Raw genomic sequence first — 21,236 nt, forward strand, 5'->3', positions numbered from 1 at the left:
CTCAGACAACCAATGTAGACATTCTAAGTCCAGAGCAGCCCACAAGTAGGGGCTAGACTTTAAGCCCTTCACCTAGCCCTCCCCCATTCTCAGTGGCCTGGTGGTTCTTTGGGGACAATAACAGGATAATGTGGAAATATGGGAGGTCAGTTGTCTGCTACCCATGAGGATACAATCTTGCAATCCTGTTGGATGGCAGAGTCAGGGCTGGTGGCAGCACTAGCCCTTGTGCAGTCAGGGTAGAATGATCCATGCAGCACCATTGGTCAGGTATTTGCTGTGCCATTTAGGCATTGTATGCACTAATTCTTCTTTTTTTGCTTTGCGGTTTATAACACAAATGAAGAAGACACTGCCCAAAGAAGATCTTGGCAGAGTTGCTCATATTTGATTGGACAAATTATGACAATTCAAATATGAATGCAAAAATAGCTCCCTAATGGATCGCTGTACATACAGGGAAAATGAGGGAAGGGATCAGTCATGAAATTAACAAATGAATAAACTATACTTCTAAAGTGCAAACAGTGAACCGAGCGCTAGCCAAGAGTAGGCCCTTACATTGACCCTTGTAGACCCTCCCACATGAGTATTAGTATTGACAGTACATATTTGCCATAGCCCATAGGCTTTAAAAAGACTAAAATACATTTAAAAAGCTGATCCATTATGCAACAGCTGCAAATTTAAATCCTATTGTGTTTGCTCATTCATTTGTTTTAAGGTTTCCATACTCTGCTTGCTTCATGACTAACCCTATTGAACACATAAAACAAAACTGATACATGAACTAAGGAACCTGAAAGTACTAATTCTCCCTAAAAGGTACATGGCAAAGCTGTGGTGAATGAACCAGTTCGGGTGGAGGTCACCTTGGCCAATCCTCTCCCAGTGCGGGTGAAAGACGGACTGCTTCTGGTGGAAGGAAGCGGACTGGTTGACGGACAACTGAGGAAACCGTGAGTAAAGCTTCTCTTTCTGCTATGATAGCGTTGCTTGGGTGCAGGCTACTGTTTTTATGAAAAAAGGAGATTATGAATAAAATACATTGTACAATGTACTCTTTCTCTGTACTGTAGTAGTTATACAGCCAAATGCAGAGTGAGATTTTCACCAATAATCCATGTTGTATTTTAATTCTGATGGTAGCAGACAGATAAACAGAATGACAGTACATTCTACAACAGCTGGTTTGTCATAAGGACTTTTCAAGCGAGGCATGGCGACCCCCCAGTTTTAGTAATTGCGCTGTTTGAACTCTAATGAGCTACTTACATATTTGCCAACCCTATTGATTTAAGTGGTAGTCTGCTGCTTTTTAAGCAGTCCTTTCACTTAGGGCAGAGACTACGAGGAGCCCTAACAGCCAATTAGCTGCATTCACAGCCAATAAGAGGCCTGGGTATCTGACAGCTTTGATTTTAGAAGTCCGTTAAGTATTGTTGCTGACATAATGTGTGTCAGGCCTCAGGTTCAATTGGGTGTGAGGCCAGAGGAAGTCTAATGCCAGGGGACTACTGAACAAGAAGTCTGTTGCTGCGACAACAGGAGCGGCACAAACCAACTGCTTGATACTCAGCACCTGTGGCAACTTCCTGGAACTGCATGACTGCGGCTTGTCCTACACCAAAGACCAGTTCTCCCAAGCAGAAGGACTCTTTTGATAGCCACAGGCAACTACAGACTCCCCTGGACTAGTGGCACTGCAGGTAAAAACAATATACAAGAACCAAAAAATCGCTGGCCATCGGGCTCTCTGAGGGATTGCTCAAAAGTAGATGGTCCATTGCATTGTCGGAAATGTAGTTCTGGCTTCCAGGAAGTTACAGGCAGCTACCATTTTCCTCCAGATGTAGAAATAACTTTCTGCTGAGTTTATCGCTGCCAAGGGTTGTTGTTAGTAGGCATCCACCACCGTAACTCGACGCTGCAACTCAAGGGAACACTGTAACACCTTCATGCGACATCAGCAGTGGCTTTGCTGTTAACTTTTTGCACCTGTTTCCTCACCAGCACCTTGTAAGCAGTAAAACCAGCTCCCCCTGAACCTATGACCTTCATCCTCTCATCACCACCCCAGAGACTTGCTGGGTTATTTCTGTGGATAAGTCTATATTGGGGCATCAGAAGGTGTTGGAATTACATTCAAACAAAAAGGTTTCTGTTTCCAGATACCCAAGAGCCTTGCTCAAAAAAGTACAGTCAGCACACACTGGGGTTGACCGTGAGACATATGTTAATGTGTGTAAAAAGGGAGAATTGCTCCTTTTTTAGGTGTCCCCTCACTCACCGGGGTTGCCCCACGGTGACATGCTTCATCATTGGGGCCATCCCAGTCCTCTACGGGCTGGGGCGTGCTACGACTTGCGAAGTTACGTAGGAGCACTTTTAAGGACTATGTGTGGTGCATGTGTAATTGTGGGGAGTGGACTATGTGATGTAAGTTAAAAATACCTGCCCAGTAGGTTTTCAATAAACTTTATTCTGGCCTCTAGGTGGTAATATTAAAAACGTGGGGGGGAGATAGGCTATCCTAAACTTAATGTGTTCAGATGTTCCTATCAACTTCTATAGTCGACATGTTTCGTGCATACCCCAAGCACTTCTTCGGGACTACACAGGGACCAGCCCTGTGTTCGCCACTCCTTAACTCTTCAATGAGAATTTATCAAAATTAATTTTTAAATGCAGCAAACTATGTTAAGTGCATGCAAACAATACCTACGTATTTTGTTCCAAAAAACCTGTGGTTCCTGAAAGATAAAAAACAACTTAAAAGGTCACGGGGTGAATACCCCCATATCTTATCACACATAGTTAGCAGGCAGAAAATATGGTGATTTTCTGTGATCTAGAAACGGACATATTGACCGTGGTGGTTTTCATGCACAAAAACGTTATTTATTTCGTGCATTGTAACGTGATATAAAACACACCTCTCTCAGTGACATACCCAAGCATTCAACAGTCACACTCACTCATACATACTTTTCAAGAGACCTAACTGGGCCCCATGGAGTCGGAGGGGTATCGATATCCTAGCAACTCTGATGGAAGAGAAAACGAGGTTTTGTAAATAACCAAAGGTACACGCCGGATGGCGATATTAACCACATCCTTTCTCGGGCCCCATTGCCCCGTCCTTACTTACTTGTGCACCGGATACCTCCCGTATTTAGGCACCTACTTGTGTCCCTCCGGTCCGGATGTTATCGGACTGGGGGTTACGGTGTTGTATTTAAAGGAGTGCCGTTTGCGGTTTGTTTACGCTTCACGCGGAGCCGCCCTTACGTAAACTAGAGCGTAACGTGCCTTCCCTGTCCACCTACAGACCTTGCGGCGGCCATCTTAAGGGTACCGTTTGCGTTTTCATATAAGGAAACGTTTAAAAATCGGGGCTATACGCACATAAATGTGCCTAAAAAATAATTTAGGATATTGCATGAGATATATTACGTATTACCAGACAACTAGTTGGCCGGGTCATTTTTCAAGTGCATACATCACTTTTTAAGCACGCAAAACGATGGGGAAAGGGATTTCTATTTCATATCTTTCCTTATACATGGATGATTGGTACATCGTGTTAAACAAATACGCCCTATTGGTTATTTCCTCGTTTCTCACTAAGTGATACAATTTGCTGGGAATCGTAGAATGGGTTAGGTTACCTTCATCATGGTTCACAGACGATTTTTAAACGTTTCCTTATATGAAAACGCAAACGGTACCCTTAAGATGGCCGCCGCAAGGTCTGTAGGTGGACAGGGAAGGCACTTTACGCTCTAGTTTACGTAAGGGCGGCTCCGCGTGAAGCGTAAACAAACCGCGAACGGCACTCCTTTAAATACAACACCGTAACCCCCAGTCCGATAACATCCGGACCGGAGGGACACAAGTAGGTGCCTAAATACGGGAGGTATCCGGTGCACAAGTAAGTAAGGACGGGGCAATGGGGCCCGAGAAAGGATGTGGTTAATATCGCCATCCGGCGTGTACCTTTGGTTATTTACAAAACCTCGTTTTCTCTTCCATCAGAGTTGCTAGGATATCGATACCCCTCCGACTCCATGGGGCCCAGTTAGGTCTCTTGAAAAGTATGTATGAGTGAGTGTGACTGTTGAATGCTTGGGTATGTCACTGAGAGAGGTGTGTTTTATATCACATTACAATGCACGAAATAAATCACGTTTTTGTGCATGAAAACAACCACGGTCAATATGTCCGTTTCTAGATCACAGAAAATCACCATATTTTCTGCCTGCTAACTATGTGTGATAAGATATGGGGGTATTCACCCCGTGACCTTTTAAGTTGTTTTTTATCTTTCAGGAACCACGTGTTTTTTGGAACAAAATACGTAGGTATTGTTCGCATGCACTTAACATAGTTTGCTGCATTTAAAAATTAATTTTGATAAATTCTCATTGAAGAGTTAAGGAGTGGCGAACACAGGGCTGGTCCCTGTGTAGTCCCGAAGAAGTGCTTGGGGTATGCACGAAACATGTCGACTATAGGAGTTGATAGGAACATCTGAACACATTAAGTTTAGGATAGCCTATCTCCCCACCCCGTTTTTAATATTACCACCTAGAGGCCAGAATAAAGTTTATTGAAAACCTACTGGGCAGGTATTTTTAACTTACATCACATAGTCCACTCCCCACAATTACACATGCACCACACATAGTCCTTAAAAGTGCTCCTACGTAACTTCGCAAGTCGTAGCACGCCCCAGCCCGTAGAGGACTGGGATGGCCCCAATGATGAAGCATGTCACCGTGGGGCAACCCCGGTGAGTGAGGGGACACCTAAAAAAGGAGCAATTCTCCCTTTTTACACACATTAACATATGTCTCACGGTCAACCCCAGTGTGTGCTGACTGTACTTTTTTGAGCAAGGCTCTTGGGTATCTGGAAACAGAAACCTTTTTGTTTGACTTAAATTTTGGAGGACGAGCCTAGCTTACAATCCTCTAACTCCCTTTCTATATGTTGGTTGGAATTACATTCACATAAAAGTGGAGCAGCTTGTTTACACTGGGTGGGGTAGGGGGTTGTTCGGGTTTGGGAATGTCTCCTTGAGAAAGAACATTTTAACTTTAAATTACCTGCAAAGGGGGCGTGGCCAAGATGGCGGGGTGAGCGGACGCTTCTTCCTGCAGCTCCTCCGGCCCGGCTAGGCTCGAGCCCCTTTTTCTTCAGCTTTTCTCCCCCCGCGGATGCTCAGCGGTTGAGAGGAGGGTGGCGGAGGACCTGGTGCACGCATTGATGCAGTTTTGGCCCTGATCGCACCGGTGGAAGCACCTCAAAAGACCGATTGAAGACTGAGAGACAGCGGTGCGCCCGGGAGGCAGAGCTTATCGGAGTGCTGTCCATACGCCTCGGCTGGGCCTAGTGCTGAAAGTTGGCGATCCAGGTGGAGACCGTCCCGGCGCTCGACGGAGGTCGAAGGAGGGCTGCCGGATGGGGGGCCCGCCACGCATGGGACTCTGAGTGCGTGCCCTGGTGCTTGGACTTGAGGCGGTGACCTCCTGCATGACGAGGGCCCCGGTTCTGGGGCTGGAGGACGATCGACTTGAGATGGAGGCCAGATCTGCCAACTCTTTTAAGTACCCGAGCGGCTCCGGTCGTGGGACTTTCCGGATTGCCTGGTTCTAGAGTGGCCCGGAGGTGTCGCAGGGCTCGGGCGATCTGCTTGGCCCCACCCGGCCGCCATTTTGTCCTCGAAGGGTCGGTGTCGTTGGCCTCCACCGAAGTCCCTTGAAGGCAGTTTCCAGCACCCTCCGCCTCTGCACAACTATCTCCCTGTGGCGGAACGTGCTGGCCGGGGTCCCCCCAGTATAAGTTCCGGTTGCCGTCTCGACTGGGCGCCCACGGCCTGTTGTGCCCGGACCGGCCCGCCATTTTGTCGTCTGTGACGCAGGTCCCCGGTCTCGCCGGGAGCTCCTCATAGCGAGTATTTGCCGGTGGTTGGACATTCCTCGGAGCGGTCGGGCCTGTGCCCGCTCTTTACTTGTGGCGCTTGGAATGTCTGGAAGAGGTGGTTCGAGGAAGGGGGACCGCACCCTGCCGGATATGCCTGGCAGGGCCCAGCAGCAACGAGACAGAGCACAGCCGTCGCCGGGGTCTTCCCGGGCCTCGGCGGACGCGCCCGGGGAGAACCCCCTGTCACAAGATCTTTCATGGAAGAGCTGTTCAGTTCCCTTAAGGAGGACTTCCAGACGCTGAAGCGGGAAGTGGCTAGTGAGGTCCGCGAGGTCCGCAGAGAGGTGGAGGGCCTCGGTGAACGGGTTGAGACAGTGGAGACGGCGGCTCAACGTCGGGACGAAGAGATTGTCCATTTACAACAAGATGTTCTCCGACTCCGGGAACAATGCGTTGAGCTCCAGGCCCACTCCGAGGACCTTGAGAACAGGTCAAGGAGAAATAACATTCGTGTGCGTGGTGTGCAATCTGCGGACGAAGGGACTGACCTGGTGGGCTATCTGCAGGACTTGTTCCGGGAGATCCTGGGGGAGGCCGCGGACTTTCCTATCCGCATTGATAGAGCTCACAGAGTGGGACGACAGCGCCAGACATTGGCGCCCCCGCCGGACATCTTAGCCTTCCTGCCCGACTTCCCGCTGAAGGAACGCATCATGTCTGAAGCCCGTCGGAAACAGCCACTGACTTTCCGGGAGCGGCCTGTGGCGCTCTATCAGGACCTGTCCGCCATCACGCTGCAGAAGCGCAGGTCCTTCAGGATTGCCACCGACTTCTTGCGCGAACATGAGACGCCGTACTCCTGGGGGCACCCCTTCCGCTTGATCTTTCGCTGGAACGGAGTGCTGCATCAGCTTCGCTCCTTGCAAGACGTTTGTGGTGTCCTGGGGCTCACGGCTACTGAGGAGGATGGAGCCACGCCGTCTTGGAGGCGATCAGAGAGAGGGGGCCGACGAAGGTCAGCGAGGAGACGATCGACGGCGAGCGCTGGGCGTCCCGACTCCCCTACCATCAGGGCGGACATGGCCAGTGCCTTGAGGGCGGCGGCCAGGGACTCGGCTGACTCCAACGGCGTGGCCTTGACGGCCTAGACTCACTCCGGGGGGAGATGACCATAGCTTCTTCGATGCCAGGTTTGGGGCTGGGGGGGGTCAGGGAGGAGCGGGTGGAGGTGAGTGGCCGGACGTCCACTTTTCTATTCTTCTACGGACTTGCCCATTTTGGGGCTTGACTGAGACAATGGGTTGTTTGAGTTGGCATTTGGCTAGTTGCCGTGGGTGTGTTTGGGGTGGGGTTGGGTGTTGTTCTAGAGTTGGGGAAGTCCTGTCCGATGTTGTCCATATCCACGCTTGGCCTGCTCTGGCCTGTCCCGCGCGATTGCCCCGCGACCCCCCCCTCTGGTTCCTTGCCCGCAGCATAGCGTTCCTGGTCCCTGGGAGACATGTCGTCCCTGAAGGTGGTGACCCTTAATGTTAAGGGACTGAATAATCCTGTTAAGCTCAGGGCGATTTTGTCTCTGCTTGAGGGGACGCAGGCTGACATCTGCCTTTTGCAGGAGACCCACTTATTGTCCCGCGACTGCCATAGATTGCGCTCTGCTAAGTTCCCCACCCAGTTTTTCTCCTCTGCAGCGACCAAAACCGCGGGGGTGGCCATTCTCATAGCGAGCTCCTTCAGAGGTGAGGTGCTATATAAATATGCTGAGCAGAAGGGGAGGCTTCTAGCGTATCGCCTCCGCCTGGGAGGTATTGCGTTCACAGTTGGCTCTGTCTATAGTCCGAATGACCACCAGGAACGCTTCTTGGATTCAGTACTGGTAGATGTCACTGCCTCTCCTGACCGACATGTTATTCTAGGGGGGGACCTCAATATCGTCTTTGATTCAGTATTGGATAGATCAGCGCAGCGATTTCCACAGACTGGAGAACTTTCCCAGGCTGTGAAGGCCCGGATTGCAGACATGGATTTACACGACCTGTGGCGCTCCATGCACCCCACGGATAGGGACTACTCCTATTTTTCGCATGCGCACAGGACCTACGCACGGTTGGACTATCTCTTGGTTAGTGGGCCGATGCGCGCCGCTGCTACGGCGGCGGACGTTGGGGTCCTGACTCTGTCTGACCATGCGCCGGTTACTGGCGCGTTTACGTGGCCGGCGGCCTCCCCCTCTCGAGGGGTGTGGCGCCTCAGGGACACCCTTTTACACAAGAAAACAGTGGTGAAGTGTATTGGGGAGGTCATACAGGACTATCAGACACACAACAGTAATACAGACACTTCGCTAGCGACGCAGTGGGCTGCATTGAAGGCGGTTCTTCGGGGGGAGTTTATCTCCATCTCCTCGGCAGAAAATAGGGAGCGGCAGCGGAAGAGGGATGAACTGACCACTCAGGTTCGGGAGCTTGAGCAGGTCCACCGCCGAACGGGTGCTCCAAGGGTTTGGAGGCAGCTGAAGGCGGCTAGGAAGCTCCTGTCGGCGCTGGACCTGGATAGAGCGGAATACGCTGCCTTGCGCTTGAAACATGCTTACTACACCAGGGGGGACAGGTGCGGCAAGCTCCTGGCGCATCGACTTCGGGTCGCTCAACAGCGTAATATAGTGAAAGAACTCTTGAGTGCGGACGGAGTGGCCGTCTCCGGGGACGCGGAGGTGGCGGAAACATTCTGCAGTTTCTATGAGGCGCTGTACGCTGGGGAGCCCTCCTCGCCGCGGGTCACCGAGGAATATCTAGAGTCGGTGCCCCTCCCGGAGCTGGATGCCGTTCAGGCGGAATATCTGGAGCGGGATATTCACGTTGAGGAAGTGATTTCCGCTATAGCTAGGTTGAAGCACGGGAAGGCCCCGGGCCCAGACGGTTATGCGTCCCTGTTTTATAAGACCTTTTGCCCGGTGGTGGCCCCTGTCTTAACTCGGCTATTTAATTCCTTCTCCGACCCGGGAGCCATCCCACCGGATCTCCTGAGTGCGACGGTTTCGGTGATTCCGAAACCCGGGAAGGACCGGGCTTTATGTGGCTCGTATAGGCCCATCTCGCTCCTAAATGTCGACCTCAAGCTGTACACGGGGATTCTGGCGTCCAGGCTGGCCCTGCACCTCCCCGGTTTGGTTGAGGCGGACCAAGCTGGCTTTGTGCCCGGCAGACAGACGGTCGACAATACCAAGCGGGTGACGCACATTTTAGAGAAGGCTTCGCGGATCCCGGGGGAGCGGATGTTGCTGGCAGTTGACGCGGAGAAGGCCTTTGATAGAGTTCATTGGCCGCATCTCGAGCTGGTCCTCAGGAAACTGGGAATTGGTGACAAATTCCGCACAATGGTCTTCAACTGCTATAAGTATCCTTCAGCGTCGGTGCGAGTTAACGGGTGCAGCTCCCGTAGCTTTGCAATCGAGCGCGGCACAAGGCAGGGCTGCCCCCTTTCTCCCCTCCTCTTTGCTCTCTACATGGAGCCATTCGCCCAAAGGATCCGCCACAATCCGGATGCTATTGGGATCAGGATGGGCCGGTATGTCCACACGGTCAGCCTCTATGCGGACGATGTCCTGCTTACCTTGGACGACCCTCGGAGGTCCCTGCCCGCCTGCATCCACGAGTTGGATGCCTTTTCACGTGTGGCCGGCTTTAAAATGAACATGAGCAAGTCGGTGGCTTTAGATGTGTCTTTGGCTGCGGACACTAGGAGGGACCTTCAGCGACTCTTCCCTATGCAGTGGTCATCGTCCCTTGTGCCATACTTAGGGATCCTACTGGCACCCACGTTGCCAGCGATGGTGACGGCCAATTACACTTCTCTCAGTAACAACATCAGGGAGGAGCTCGGCCGCTGGAGTAAGGGCCTATTATCCTGGCTGGGAAGGATTGCGGCGGTTAAGATGACGGTATTGCCCCAGATACTATATCTTTTCCGAGCCCTGCCTCTCCAGCCTCCAGTGGGCTGGATTAGACAAACGCAGGCCGACATCTCCCGCTTTGTCTGGCAAGGCCGCAAGCCGCGGATGAAGAGGGTTCTCTCCACGCTTGCCCCGGAAGCGGGGGGTCTTGGCATTCCGGACCTCCGTAAGTACTTCCAGGCGGCGCAGCTACGATACCTTGTGGATTGGAGCAGGTGGGAGTCCGATAAACATTGGCTTTTTCAGGACCAGGCGGTGGCGGGCCGCACCCTACAGGAGGTTCCATTCTTGCATCGTGCTCACCGCCCCCCAATCTTTACGCCTCCTTCGTTACGCGGGTTCCTTTGAGGGTGTGGGACGCAGTCTGCGAGGCCTTACCACCTTCCCTTCACCATTTACACCCATAGTGGATAATCCTGACTTCTCCCCGGGGATGGAGCCGGGCGCTTTCTCCCATTGGAGGACTGCGGGCTGTCGGGCGCTTTTTCAGATCTATGGGCCGGAAGGCGTGGTTCCCTTTCAGCAGCTTCAGCAGGAGTTCGGCCTGACGGAGTCTGATAGACTACGCTACATGCAGGTCCGACATTGGGCCCTCCAGCCCCAGGTGCGGGACACCGCTGATCGTCAAATTACACTGTATGAGCGGTGGCTGGTGACCCGAACCTCTGATGCTAAATTGATTACTGATCTTTATAAGCATCTACAGCCCCCACCGTTCCACTATTATAACCCGGGGAGGGAACGATGGCACAGGGAACTGGGCAGGACACTTAGCCACAAGGAATGGGACCAGATCACACACCGGGCTAGACACTCTGCGTACCATACAGGCCTTACGGAGACCTTTACCAAGGTGTCCACATACTGGTACTACACCCCAGAGAGACTATATGAGATGAATAGGCACATTGATAAGGGGTGCTGGAGAGGTTGCGGGCAGGTGGGGACCCTTTCACACATTCTTTGGGATTGTCCCTTGCTGGCTGCCTATTGGAAGGAGGTTCTGGATGAGGTGGATAAGCACTTTGAAATTGAGCTCCCACGCTTTCCGGCGTATGTATTACTGGGCCTCCCTAATGGCCTAATGTATCCGCTGAAGTCCCGTAGGGGCAGACAGATCGCCATCGCGCTGGGGTCTGCGGTCCAGAATATCCTCATCCATTGGCGCACTACCACTGTCCCCTCTATCACGGGTTGGTTACATAGACTCTGGCACGTGTTGGGAATGGAGAAACTGTCGCTCACGGTGGCGGGGGAGGTAGATCAATTTGATGAGCTGTGGCAACCCTTCCTTGCGCTGTTAACCACTGAATTCAGGGAGCTCACCTGCCCGAGGTACCTCAGGCTTCTGAGGCTGACGCCACCGGCGACTCCGGCAGACTAGAGTGAATAGGGAGCGGGTTCCTAGTGAGGGGGGGAGTGGCTCTGGGGCGGGCAGTACTAGTAATGGGCCATTGGACGGGGGGTTTGGGGGGAGTTGGGGAGTTTGTTTTTTTTCTTGGGGCGGGGGTTCTAGGGGGGGATGGGCTGTGCCTTTTTGTGTCAATTTTATTGCCTTCTTTGATCAGACTTGGGGTGCTGGATATGCGCAGAGTGAAGATATAACTTGCATTTCATTTTTTCCTCTGATGTTGCTTCTCCTCTGACCTACCGAACTGTTCCACGAGCAAGCTCCTGATACTACGATTTTTTTTTTTCTTATTGTGCTGTATGTAACCCTAACCTCCTGTTCCCTCTCCCCATGTTCTTTTGTCTTAATAAAATGCTTTAAACCTAAATTACCTGCAAAGGTCTGTATGAGAGATCCTCTTTCAAAGGCATCCTTCCCTAACAACCTACATCATGCTACCGGGAAACTGTAGTTAAGTGGAGTATTATGTGGTGTTTGGTTTAGTCCTCACCATGTAATGCTATCACAGTACCCCAAAGATGATCCTTTGGATTCACACTAATACATCCTTAGCTCAGTCCTGATAGTGGCATAGAGCAATCAGGCTCTACTACAGGAACATATGTTAATTATTTCAGAGTACCAACATGAACAATAAGTAATTGACACGACTCAAGAGAAATCTAACACCAATTTATAAAAATAGAGTGTATTTTTTATCTTAAATTAGACACCAAAATGAACGGAATAGCTTAAATATAACTGGAGTTATAGATTTTAGAAGTAATAGAAAATCACTGCATAATACTACAGTGAAAAGTTAACATTGCAGTCAATAGGGAAAGCCACTAGTGACAATTTGTCACTTGCAGGTCGAGTTGCATTATACCCTTGCAGGGTAAAGGTGATGCAAGTCCCAGGATCAAGCCACAAGAGTCAGTTACATTTTACCTGGTCCGTTACGCCCAAGTGCAGAGTTGTCCTGGCTGTCTAGGTGCTGAATGGGAGCAGTGGAAGAGCTACTTTTACTGCTGAAATGGTGCTGCAGGGGGAAAAATGCAAAAGGACAATGGAGTGGTTGCTGATGCCAGTCGCAGGTCCGATGGAGTTCCATCTTACTGCAGGATCGAATGAAGGGGTCAGTTGCCAGGCAACCAACAAGCCTTGGTATGTAGTGCAAAAAGTAACTTTGATGGACGGTGGTCTGGGGAACGCGTTAGCTGCCTGTACCTTTGTGGAAGGCCGGATTACAGTTCCCACAATGTACTAGACCATATGGATTTGGGCTATCCCTCAGAGGATCCGATGGCCAGCAAATATTTGGATCTGCAGCATTGCTTTATCTTCAGTTTGCATGGAACTAGTACTACTAGACCAGAGGAGTCTGAGGGTGCTTCAGGCTTCCACAGGAGTCCCTCTGCCAGGGAGTCCTGAGTTTTAGTCAAGGACAAGACTCGATTATGCAACTCCAAGTTTGTTGCCACAGGGACAAAGTGTGCCTGTTTTGCTCTGGTGCTGTGGGTCCTTCCTTGATGCAAGTTGTTCAGATCTGAGACTTTGATGTCATGGAGACCCCTAAAATCCGGGATTTAGGGGATAAGGGGTGTGGGAGCTAGTAGCTGAAGAGGCAGACCCAGCCCAGAAATCTGGATTCTACATATATTTATTGTTGCCCATCAGGTAAGTGTTCTGATTTGTTTTGATCCTATTCAAATCTTTTTCTCCATCACACTTCTGAATTACAAAAAAGTGCTTCCCGAACTGCTGATATATTTTGAAATAATTGTGTTTTTCATTTACAAGCTATTTAAATGTTGTCTTAGATTTTTAAAAAAACTGACATCCATCAGACATTCTTTTTACACTTCTTGTTTCCCAGCATGACTGTAAGGTATTCCATGTTACATAATCCTCTAACCAATTTCAAGGATAAAACAAGCAGCAATTTGTAAGAAGAAAGAAGATGACATTTGCCCTCTGTCTTTGAACAACCAGCAAATATGACAAGATAAAAACAAGCTTAAATGCTCATTCTCTTTCTGAAGGACAGAACACCTGTTCTATTCTAGCTGGAGCTCTCTTAATGGGCCATTAGGCCCTAAAAATACGTTGCGCTGATCAAATCTAACTTGCGTTAGTGAGTGAGCAACTAGATTTTTTGAGGCCTTTTAACATCTAGATGCCAATGCAATGGAAAGAAACAAAGATATGCAACTTATCACGTCACAAGTAGTTTAGAAAAACTCTAACTTGGAGCCATTACAACGCATGCCATTACAACGCATTTTAATGTAAGTAATAGAGGTTTTTTAGTTTTAGGGTAGGTATGGGTTTTGGGGTAGATGGGAATAGTAATTTTTACCCCTACACTATCCAACACTTTCCCTACTGTTGCACTCACTGGAGTGGGAATAGTAATTTTTTACCCCTACACTATCCAACACTTATCCTACTATTGTCCTAAAAGTATTATGCGTTATAATGGTATGGGTTGTAATGGAATGCGTTGTAATGGTAGTTTTTAAAAATGCATTGTAATGGCACGCCTTTTAAATCATGTGATGTAATGGTAGTTGCGATGTAAAAACCGTGCTATAAAAGCATGCATTGTAATTGTTTGCGTTGTAATGTCATAAATTCGTGTCAGAGTGCTTATCAAACCGCAAAGTGGCGTGCCACCCTTCAGTTTGTTATTTAGCGTGACATAAAGTAGGGGGCGTATCAACATCTCGGTACCACTACCCACTTTACTCCCAGTTTCTAGGCAATTCCAGGATGGCTCACTCACGTAATTTAATTTGAATTGGAAGGGTGCACAGGTTTTGTGTCTATTTATTTGTTTGATTGATTTTTAGGTTCTCCGCAGGTGGCGTCATAACCCCTCAGACGCCCCACTAAGTCAGTCACACAAGTGATTCCAGTGGGTCAATGGAATCATCCCTGAGGGAACACCAAATTCTCCTCTCTGTTCACAAGAGGATTCCCACACAATTTTGTTAATCTTGAAAAGATTTCCAATGTTTATTCCTTATGATATTTTTCAACGATAGTCATTTTATTAATTAAACTTTCCACAAATAAGGCATTATCAATTTGATTTCATATCCAATGCATTTCGTGCATTTACGATGCCCTTCATCAGGGAATGATACTGTCAACAAAAAAAACACAAGACATGTTTACAATTCAATAATGTGTGATCATTGTATCACATTGTCATTCTGTTACACAGTGATTCTATGTGAATATAATTATGTTCACGAGCTAACATCCCTCGTGAGAAAAGTGAAAAAAAATGTGTTTGGTTTGAAACTCACATGCCTGCTCTTGACCGTGGTTGTTATGTGCTAAAGAAAAAGCATGAAAAACGGGAAGATTAACTATCATGCGTTCGCGTTTAAACCAGTTAGTATCATGACTTGTTCCATTATCTCGTTATTTACTGACCTTCTGCGCATGGTTGAGCGGCCTCGTGGCAGCCTCTTAACTTGTGTTTCTCCTTTATGAAGACGCTACTCGAGAAAGTGTTCGCCATTATATTTACTGGTTTGAAGTCTATTCCGGTCATGTGATGTGCTGCAACTAACAAAAGACTATCTCTGTGTAGTGATATCGGACTGTGGAAGAAAGGTTGCCATGTATAAGGATTAGATTGAGGTTAAACCGAAAGGGGGTTTCCTGGGAACATGTAGTGCTTAGGTGGAAAATCATAAACGCAAAAATTCGAAAAAGTTCCAGGAAAAATGGTACGAAATTCTAAATAAATGCTCTCTGGATCTCATTCTTCTGATTATAGAAGAGTTATCAGAAATTCTAGAAGAACTCACAAAGGAAATATCTGAAGTATCAACTGAATTATCTGGCTTAATGTCCAAAGAGGAACTGACTAAAACCTTGGAAGAAATACAAATTCAAATGGATAAACATACTATGGACATTACTGAATGTGTAAATACAAGAGGGATACCCTCAACTACCGCCTCAGAGAAGTATACACCTGGGCAGAGGTGTATGCTTGCAAACGAGCAAATAAACCATATACATCCAACACGGAAACGTCTTCATCAGACAGTGATACCTCACAAAGAACCAGACGAGCATCACAACCAACCAAACAAACGGAACGACCAACTACCAGTGGGCCGCAACTAGTAACAAGATCAGACTCTGAACAAGCGGAACAACCAACCGTAAGTGCTCAAACAGAGTCGAATCCTTTTTTAGAACAAGGCCAATCGCAATAGGCGACCCAGGCGAGGACAAAACAAAAGAAAAAGAGAAGGAAAAAGAACCACCAACCACGAGGAGCACATTAGGGGCCAACAAGGACAAGAAGAAGAAACCACAGAACAACTAATCATAAACATCAGCGATTACCCATTAAACACCCATGAGAAACAACTATTACAAAGAGGAACATCCTTTGTGCCAAATTTCAATACAGATAACCTAGAGCTGGAGGTCAGCTTTTTTAAACTAATGAGAAAAATTCGCTTACGTCATTTTTTTGACAATGTTCTACCAAGACCCATGACACAAGAAATAGATCAACTACAAGGACTAAGACCACCTAGTTCCCTTCAGGCACCCACTAGTCATAAGACCATAGATATCTTTGAAAAAATGGTTAAACAGGATCTTACAAGGATCAGACACCACCAACGTGGCACCAAGAACATCACGCAAAAGGATCTAGACACCCTGAGGAAATTATCAACCAAAGAGATTATCTGCACTAAAGCCGATAAAGGAGGTGCCATAGTTATAATGAACCGTACCATGTACGAAGAAAAAGTATATGAACATATCACGGACACCAACACGTACATGAGACTGGACAACAATCCCACTATGGAATTCATGCAAAATCTCAAAACAATCATTGAGAAAGCATATGAAATGGGCATCATCAACGACAGAATAAAAAAGTTCCTCATCAAAGACAATCCGAAAAGCCCAACGCTACGGATGGTACCCAAGATTCACAAAAACTTAACCAACCATCCTTTACGACCTATAGTATCTACTCTGGGTAGCTTGCACGAACCAGTAAGACAACTATTGGATAAATATCTGCAACCATCGGTCAGAGGCATGGAAACTTACATAAAGGACACAACTGACTTTCTCCTTAAATTGGAAACAATCAACATTGAACCAGATGAACAATTGGTTTTATGTACCGCAGATGTTTGCTCTTTATACACAGCCATACCACACTCTCTAGGAATTGAGGCTATTGAAAAAGCTTTAATCAACACAGATTTGGATGTCGCTTTTTAGACATTCCTGATGGAATTAATGATGTTTTCTTTAAATCAAAGTTATTTCAGGTACAAGACACATGGTACCAACAACTCGTGGGCACTGCCATGGGCAATTCGGCAGCGCCGGTATACGCAAATTTATTCATGAAACATTATGAAGAGACACACATACTGTCCAAAGCCAAATGGCGAGAGAACCTGAAACTATTTATTAGATACGTCGACGACATATTCATCGTCTGGAGAAGCTCAATGGAAGATTTACAATCAGCTCTGACTGAATTCAATAGCATGGACGAAAGAATTCAATTAACATGGGAAATGTCAAACACAACAGTCACATTTCTGGATGTCAGAGTCAACCTCATGAATGAAGGATTTGAAACGGATCTGTTTGTTAAAAGTACTGACAGGAATAACATGCTGCATTACACTAGTTTTCATGAACGAAATCTTAAAAAGTGCCTACCATTTTCTCAAATGGCAAGAGTTAAAAGGATTACATCGGGACACACTAAGATGGAACAGAGAATACAAGAAATAGGTAACAAATTCAGACAAAGAGGCTACCCTGAACAGACCATAGAGGAATCAAGAATCAAAATAACACAAGTGGACAGGAAAACACTCTTACAACCCAGTAACAAAAAAGAGCAAACGAGAATAGTGGCAATATCCACATTTTCCACATCCAGCAGCAAATTCAAGAAAACAATATTAAAACATTGACGAGTGTTAACTCTGGAACCGGATTTCAATAATATCTTCGAACAACCCCCACTGTTCGCTTTCACCAGAGCAAGAAATATGGGTGAAATGATCCAACCTCAAGCCAAAACATCAGAAATCTTCAAGGGCACAAAAGCGTGCCTAAACTGTTGCCATTGTAATAATATCATAAAGGGAAGCAGAATCAACCACCCCATGAAGGGTCACAAAGTTAAACTCAGAGTAAACGCAACATGCGACACGTCAAATGTTATATACGCACTAAAATGCCCATGTGGTAAACTGTACATTGAAAAGACAGAACGCCGCATCAAAATCAGACTCGCAGAACACAAATCCAACATACGACTAAACAACACCAAATCTTCAGTAGCTGCGCATTTCATGGAAGAGAAACACAACATCTCACAACTCAAATTTATGATTTTGGAAAGTGTCAAAAAAACAGAAGGAAGAGACAATACAAAATACCTCCTACAGAGAGAAAACTTTTGGATATATAAATTATCTACCCAAAAACCAAATGGACTCAATGACGGGATTGAATTTTCATGTTATCTCTAATAATGCTCCCTGGGTACTAATTGGTACAACTGTGATTGCTGTTAATATGGAACTTTTCCTGTTTTTTTGTTAACACACAGTAATTTATCACTGTGGGTCATATACCGCTGTATAGCTCACCGCACTAGAACACTCACAGATAGAATTCACAAACGTCAGGGTCGACTCCAGTTCCCCGCTTTTTCTATTTTTCTTAATATATTTGTTTTTCTTTTCCGTTTATGATTTTCCACCTAAGCACTATATGGGCCCGATTCACAGAACTAACTTAAGACAAAATCCTAAACTTACTACTTTTGGTATTCACAGAAGTTAGTATTTTGTCTTAAGTTTGTCTTAAGTTTGTCTTAAGACAGACTTAAGTTAGGATTTTGTCTTAAGTCTGTCTTAAGTTTGTCTTAAGACAAACTTAAGACAAAATCCTAACTTCTGTGAATACCAAAAGTAGTAAGTTTAGGATTTTGTCTTAAGTTAGTTCTGTGAATCGGGCCCAGAGTTCCCAGGATACCCCCTTTCGGTTTAACCTCAATCTAATCCTTATACATGTCAACCTTTCTTCCACAGTCCGATATCACCACACAGAGATAGTCTTTTGTTAGTTGCAGCACATCACGTGACCGGAATAGACTTCAAACCAGTAAATATAATGGCGAACACTTTCTCGAGTGGCGTCTTCATATAGGAGAAACACAAGTTAAGAGGCTGCCACGAGGCTGCTCAACCATACGCAGATGGTCAGTAAATAACGAGATAATGGAACAAGCCATGATACTAACTGGTTTAAACGCGAACGCATGATAGTTAATCTTCCCGTTTTTCATGCTTTTTCTTTAGCACATAACAACCACGGTCAAGAGTAGGCATGTGAGTTTCAAACCAAACACATTTTTTTCACTTTTCTCATGAGGGATGTTAGCTGGTGAACATAATTATATTCACATAGAATCACTGTGTAACAGAATGACAATGTGATACAATGATCACACATTATTCAATCAAAGACATTTATAGAGCGCACTACCTACCCGTAGGGTCTCAAGGCGCTGGGGGGTGGGGGGGTGCCGTTACTGCTCGAACAGCCAGGTCTTCAGCTTCTTCCTGAAGGAGAGGTGGTCTTGGGTCAGGCGCAGGTCGGTCGGGAGGGAGTTCCAGGTCTTGGCGGCCAGGTAGGAGAAGGACCTTCCTCCTGTTTTCGCTCTTCGGATGCGGGGGACGGCGGCGAGGGCGTGGTTGGCTGAGCGGAGGTGGCGTTTGGGAGCGTAGAAGTTGATTCGGTTGTTGAGGTAGCTCGGGCCTTGGTCGTGTAGGGCTTTGTGTGTGTGGGTGAGGAGGCGGAAGGTGATTCTTTTGTTGACGGGGAGCCAATGCAGGTCTCTGAGATGTCCGGAGATGTGGCTGGTTCGTGGGATGTCGAGGATGAGTCTGGCTGAGGCGTTCTGGATCCGCTGGAGTCTCTTCTGCAGCTTGGCGGTGGTACCGGCGTAGAGGGCGTTGCCGTAGTCCAGTCGACTGGTGACGAGGGCCTGGGTGACGGTCTTCCTGGTCTCGGTGGGGATCCACCAGAAGATCTTCCGTAGCATGCGTAGGATGTTGAAGCACGCCGAGGAGACGGTGTTGACTTGCCTGGTCATGGAGAGGGAGGAGTCCAGGATGAAGCCCAGGTTGCGTGCGTGGTCTTTCGGTTTGGGTGCGGTGCCCAGGGCGGGAGGCCACCAGGAGTCGTCCCAGGCGGAGGGCGAAGAGCCTAGGATGAGGACCTCCGTCTTGTCTGAGTTCAGTTTCAGGCGGCTGGTCGTCATCCACTCGGCTACCTCTTTCATCCCGTCGTGCAGATTGGCTCTGGCGGCGGCAGGGTCGTTGGTCAGGGAGAGGATCAGCTGGGTGTCGTCGGCGTAGGAGATTATGTTGAGGTTGTGTTGGCGTGCGATGGCCGCGAGGGGGCTCCTGTAGACGTTGAAGAGGGTGGGGCTCAGCGAGGAACCTTGAGGGACGCCGCAGATGACTTCGGTGGCCTCTGACTTGTACGGTGGTAGGCGGACTCTCTGTGTTCTTCCGTCGAGGAAGGAGATGATCCATTCCAGAGCCTTCTCCTGGATTCCGACGTTGCTGAGGCGCTGTACTAGGGTGCGGTGGCAGACCGTGTCGAATGCCACGGAGAGGTCTAGGAGGATGAGGGCCGCTGTTTCTCCGTTGTCCATCAGGGCTCGGATGTCATCGGTGGCGGCGATGAGGGCGGTCTCGGTGCTGTGGTTGGCTCGGAAGCCAGACTGTGAGGGGTCGAGGGATCCATTCGTCTCAAGGAAGGCGGCCAGCTGCTTGTTGACGGTCTTCTCGATGACTTTGGCTGGAAACGGGAGGAGCGAGATGGGGCGGTAATTCTTGAGTTCGGTGGGGTCCGCTGTGGGTTTCTTGAGTAGAGCGCTGAGTTCGGCGTGCGTCCAGCTCTCAGGGAAGGTGGCGGTGTCGAAGGATGTGTTGATGATGTCTCGCAGGTGGGGTGCGATGACAGCGTCGGCCTTGTTGAAGACGTGGTGGGGGCAGGGGTCGGTCGGAGATCCTGAGTGGATGGAGTTCATCGTGCGGACGGTGTCTTCGGTGTTGATCGGAGTCCAGGCGCGGAGGGTGGTGGTGGGGGGTGGTGGTTCGGTCGTGGTGTGCGTTGGTTGGTTGTTGAAGCTGTTGTGTATGTCCGCGATCTTGTTGTGGAAGTATGAGGCGAGGGAGTTGCAAACATGTTTTGTGTTTGTTTTGTTGACAGTATCATTCCCTGATGAAGGGCATCGTAAATGCCCGAAATGCATTGGATATGAAATCAAATTGATAATGCCTTATTTGTGGAAAGTTTAATGAATAAAATGACTATCGTTGAAAAATATCATAAGGAATAAACATTGGAAATCTATTCAAGATTAACAAAATTGTGTGGGAATCCTCTTGTGAACAGAGAGGAGAATTTGGTGTTCCCTCAGGGATGGTTCCAGTGACCCACTGGAATCACTTGTGTGACTCACTCACGTAATGTGACATGTATCATCATTTCCCACCTCATCCCACCCTGGTAAGATGGTCTGCCAGGGCGGGCTCAACCTCAGGCTGGGGGTGACGTGGGGGAATTCTTATTTCTGATCTTTTATGGATAATGCTATGATCCATTTTGCTGGTTAAAAAAACCATAGGATAGCCCACAAAGGAGTTTGTTATTCAAGCGTTATCCTAGGTTTATAAAACAATTACCAATAGGTAAGTACAGGAGGCAAATATAGCTGTAATGACTTATATGCGTCACTTTATGGAGATAAAACTCCAGTGCTTAACATTACACACAGAGACACAATAAATAATAAAAGTAGGTAAATCAATGTACAGGAAATGTTACTTAAGACAATGAGAGGTATAAGGTGTAGGAATC

General features: G+C 47.9%; 1 protein-coding gene across 2 annotated transcripts in view; it reads left to right on the forward strand.

The window, feature by feature from the left end:
• The window catches only part of LOC147705977 (protein-glutamine gamma-glutamyltransferase 6-like), a 279,284-nt gene that overhangs the window by 253,257 nt on the left and 4,791 nt on the right, over positions 1 to 21,236 (forward strand). For both annotated transcript variants that reach the window (XM_086932434.1, XM_086932435.1), the window contains exon 12: positions 826 to 959. In XM_086932434.1, the coding sequence (XP_086788560.1) occupies positions 826 to 959 (134 nt within the window). The remainder of the gene's footprint in view (positions 1 to 825; positions 960 to 21,236) is intronic.

This window comes from Lissotriton vulgaris, chromosome 7 (genome assembly GCF_964263255.1).
Source record: "Lissotriton vulgaris chromosome 7, aLisVul1.2, whole genome shotgun sequence".
Lineage (NCBI taxonomy): Eukaryota > Metazoa > Chordata > Amphibia > Caudata > Salamandridae > Lissotriton > Lissotriton vulgaris.